Source organism: Limulus polyphemus, unplaced genomic scaffold (genome assembly GCF_000517525.1).
Source record: "Limulus polyphemus unplaced genomic scaffold, Limulus_polyphemus-2.1.2 Scaffold1385, whole genome shotgun sequence".
In the NCBI taxonomy this organism is placed as follows: domain Eukaryota; kingdom Metazoa; phylum Arthropoda; class Merostomata; order Xiphosura; family Limulidae; genus Limulus; species Limulus polyphemus.
Genome location: NW_013666995.1, coordinates 134,506 through 137,944, shown reverse-complemented (window position 1 = coordinate 137,944; position 3,439 = coordinate 134,506). Strand labels below are relative to the sequence as shown.

Sequence of the window (3,439 nt, the reverse complement as noted above, 5' to 3'; positions counted from 1 at the left end):
TTACACCACACATCAATACTAAATCATATCACAGATTTATAAATGATCTATCTATCTATATAGATATATATATATTTAACATATTTCTTAATATTAAGTTAACTACTATCAAGTTTTCAAGATACAAATATATATTTGTCCTGGAACAAATAACTAACGAAATTTAAAGTACAATTAGAGAAATAGGTTAGATTTTTGCGTATGAGCTTTAACATAAAGCTATTAAAATTCGATATCTTTCTTGAACGAACTGGAAGTGTTTGCAGGTGTAGTGATATACAGTCACCATATGTGACTGAAAGTAAATCGAAATTCGGCCATAAATCGTGCTTTGCGCAGGTGTGGGTGGGACACCTAATCCTGGACATTGTTCTATCCATACGGCTCTCCGGGAATCTTTATTGTGGCACTAATCCGTGTTGCTGACTGGCTGATAATTCTTACACATGTTAGAGCACTGGCTGCTGACTTCTGTTTACTCCATCCCAGCACCAGCAAATCAATTGAATGCCATTACACGTCCCAACAATAAGAAAGACCAGTTATACCCTGTGGAAATTTGCCACCTTCGCACGTGGCTGATTCTCCCTATCAGCACGCTCCACCTGCTGTTGCTCACCATCTGACGTAGTGCATGAGCCAATGTAAGACAGGATAAAACTGAGAGAGCGCTTGAGTATCAGGTATTTCATTTCAAAGGCCTATAATTTGTAGCACGACAAATTTAAGAGTTTTCCTAAAAAGTAGGAAAAGCGTGAGACCTAATCCACCAGAAGTCGAGTCATGTCGGCTGCAAGACCCATAACCACCGTCTGTTTCCTAATCTTGCTGGTGGTAACCGCTGCTCACCCAACCGGTCGCAGACGTTTCAGGCACCACAAAAGGCCACAGGTAAAGAGATAACTTAATGATTAAGATAACCAGCCCATCAATCTTGATAAATATCCAATTATAGAATGATGGTTAACAGTTTAGATAAAATCTTAATAATCTTTTCTGGCAGAATAAGTAAAGCTTGTGTTGGTTTTTTTTCATTGTTCCTTGTGCTAAGAAGATCAACTCAAATGTGATTTCAGGTTCATTTCGTACAATTAATTGTATTCTCAGAAAACATTCTCCACTAGTATAGTTTTCTTTTCTTCTGGCAAGCTCTCGGCTCTCTTACTGGAGCCTTCTTCTTGCTCTTTGAACCTTGAAGGATCCGGCAAGAAAGCAGAAGACTTGCAGACTCAGAAGAAAACTAAATTTGTGGAGAAGTGTCCTAGAGTTTCTTAATGTATTAAAAACTCAATTTGAAATAATAACATCCTTCAATATTTGAATTCCAAACTAGTTTTTACATTGATGATTAATTACGATAAACTCAAGTTGAAACAATAATACCTTTCAATATTTGAATTCAAAACTAGTTTTTACATTCAAGGTTCGTTACAAAGTATCGCATTTCGAGATACGAAAATTGACTTTTTCACGTCAACGATTATTGTGTACTTGCTGGGCAATCTCTTTTTTTTCTCAACCTTTTCGTTTACTCAAATTTATAACAAGCTTAAAATATGTATATTGTTTTTATTTATGTATTTATATCTACAAACAAAGTATGGATAAAATATATCAGCCTTGTTTCTCTTTCTAAATAAGCACCCAATGTGAAAAGTAAGTTGAAGAAATCTTTGTGTTGATCACAATGGAGAAATGGAATAGATACGAATATAAAATATGCTACATACAACAACAAGAATAAACTAACAACAATATAGATCAGTGGTAGAGGATATTAAGAGATACTTAAAAATAACTATTTTAATAAACAATATCAGAACAATGTATCTGAGATTCGGGAAAGAACATATACTTGTTTGTGTGGTAAAAAATAATGCCATTTTCTAATGTCATAACTGAGTATTAAAACTAAGAATTAAAATTAAACACATTTGTATAAAACTGAAACTGGTACAAAATTAACAAAAAAGCTGTTTACAAACACAACGATATTTTTTGTAGAAAACACACTACATGTTTCGACTTGATCAGCCTTCTTTCGATAAAACACGCAAAGATAGTATCGAAAGGTGCTTTATTTATTAATAAGAACTTCTGAGTGAAAGTAAACATGATATATATCAGCCACACTATATCTTCGATTTCAAGTGCCGACGAGGCCTTTCGACTAGTACTTGGGCTCTTCAGGCTGAATTTTTCTTTAATGTTAGAACATATCAGAATTACGTTAAGAATTATTTAATACTATATTATTTATTTTAACACCATATGTTATATTAATAATTATTTTCTTGAATTAATCGGCTCATTTTTCAGAAGAAATGGCGAACTTGCTAGTTAGTATCCTTAACCTCAAATTATTGTTTGTTACTTAAAGTGACACTCTCAAATTTTCGCTTACGAAGGCTCGAAAGTTAAAAAGGAACAATTAAAGGTGTTGTTAACGGGTCTCTTAATTAACAAATTATTAAGCTGAAACAAAGTTTTTAGTTCGTGGAATTTTCAAACATATATTCTTATGAGAAATTATTGAACCAAATGTTTTGAAAATCAGTATGTTATTTGACTGTATTGGTTTAGTTGAGTTCAAAGGAAGATAAGAGTTATGAAGCTGGAAAGGAAAGCCACTTGCAATGAATCCTAGTAATGTGATGTCTACTTCTCCATAAGCACATATAGAAGAAGTATACTACATCACATTACTGGGATTCATTGCAACGTGTCTTCTCAGTAATGTGATGTCTACTTCCTCCATAAGCAGATATAGAAGAAGTATACTACATCACATTACTGGGATTCATTGCAACGTGTCTTCCCAGTAATGTGGTGTCTACTTCCTCCATAAGCAGATATAGAAGAAGTATACTACATCACATTACTGGGATTCATTGCAACATGTCTTCCCTTTCCAGCTTCATCATGGGCTTCTTGAAAGAAGCGATTGATTTCTCCGACTTAAATCAAACCATATATATGTTTTATAAGTTTATAATCAAACAGCTTATGTACTTTGTGGTTTAGACAGAAGAGCACGCCTAAAGTTGTAGTCTTTCTCTGTTAAATATTTTACCAAAAGAAATTACTGGATCTTGATGAAGATTTCAGTGAAAATTACGAAACCATAAATTGTGATTTTACGCTATTTCACTGACCTGTTCAAATATATATTCTATTGTTGTAATTTTTAATTCGTACATAATTAACAACTTATCGGACTTTTGCTATTGACAAGTTATCAATAAATATTTTGTTCTTTGATTATAGTTCAGAAAGGCTACCGAACATAGTGACTTTTTAAAGTACAAAACATTTACTTAAACATACCATACCTCTGCAACATTGTTTTTTTTATGGCATTGAGTAACATAAACCGGCACACATGACCTTAAAGAAATTTGTTTTTGGTGTCAATGGATGGTTTGTTTGTTTTGAATTT

General features: G+C 33.1%; 1 protein-coding gene across 1 annotated transcript in view; it reads left to right on the top strand.

Annotated features, from left to right (window-relative positions):
- The first annotated feature begins 783 nt into the window (after positions 1 to 783).
- Positions 784 to 3,439, top strand: part of LOC106463359 (coagulation factor VII-like) — an 8,604-nt gene continuing 5,948 nt past the window's right edge. Inside the window, 3 exon segments of the mRNA XM_022390840.1 lie at positions 784 to 891; positions 1,108 to 1,204; positions 2,558 to 2,633. Coding sequence (XP_022246548.1) covers positions 784 to 891; positions 1,108 to 1,204; positions 2,558 to 2,633 — 281 coding nt within the window.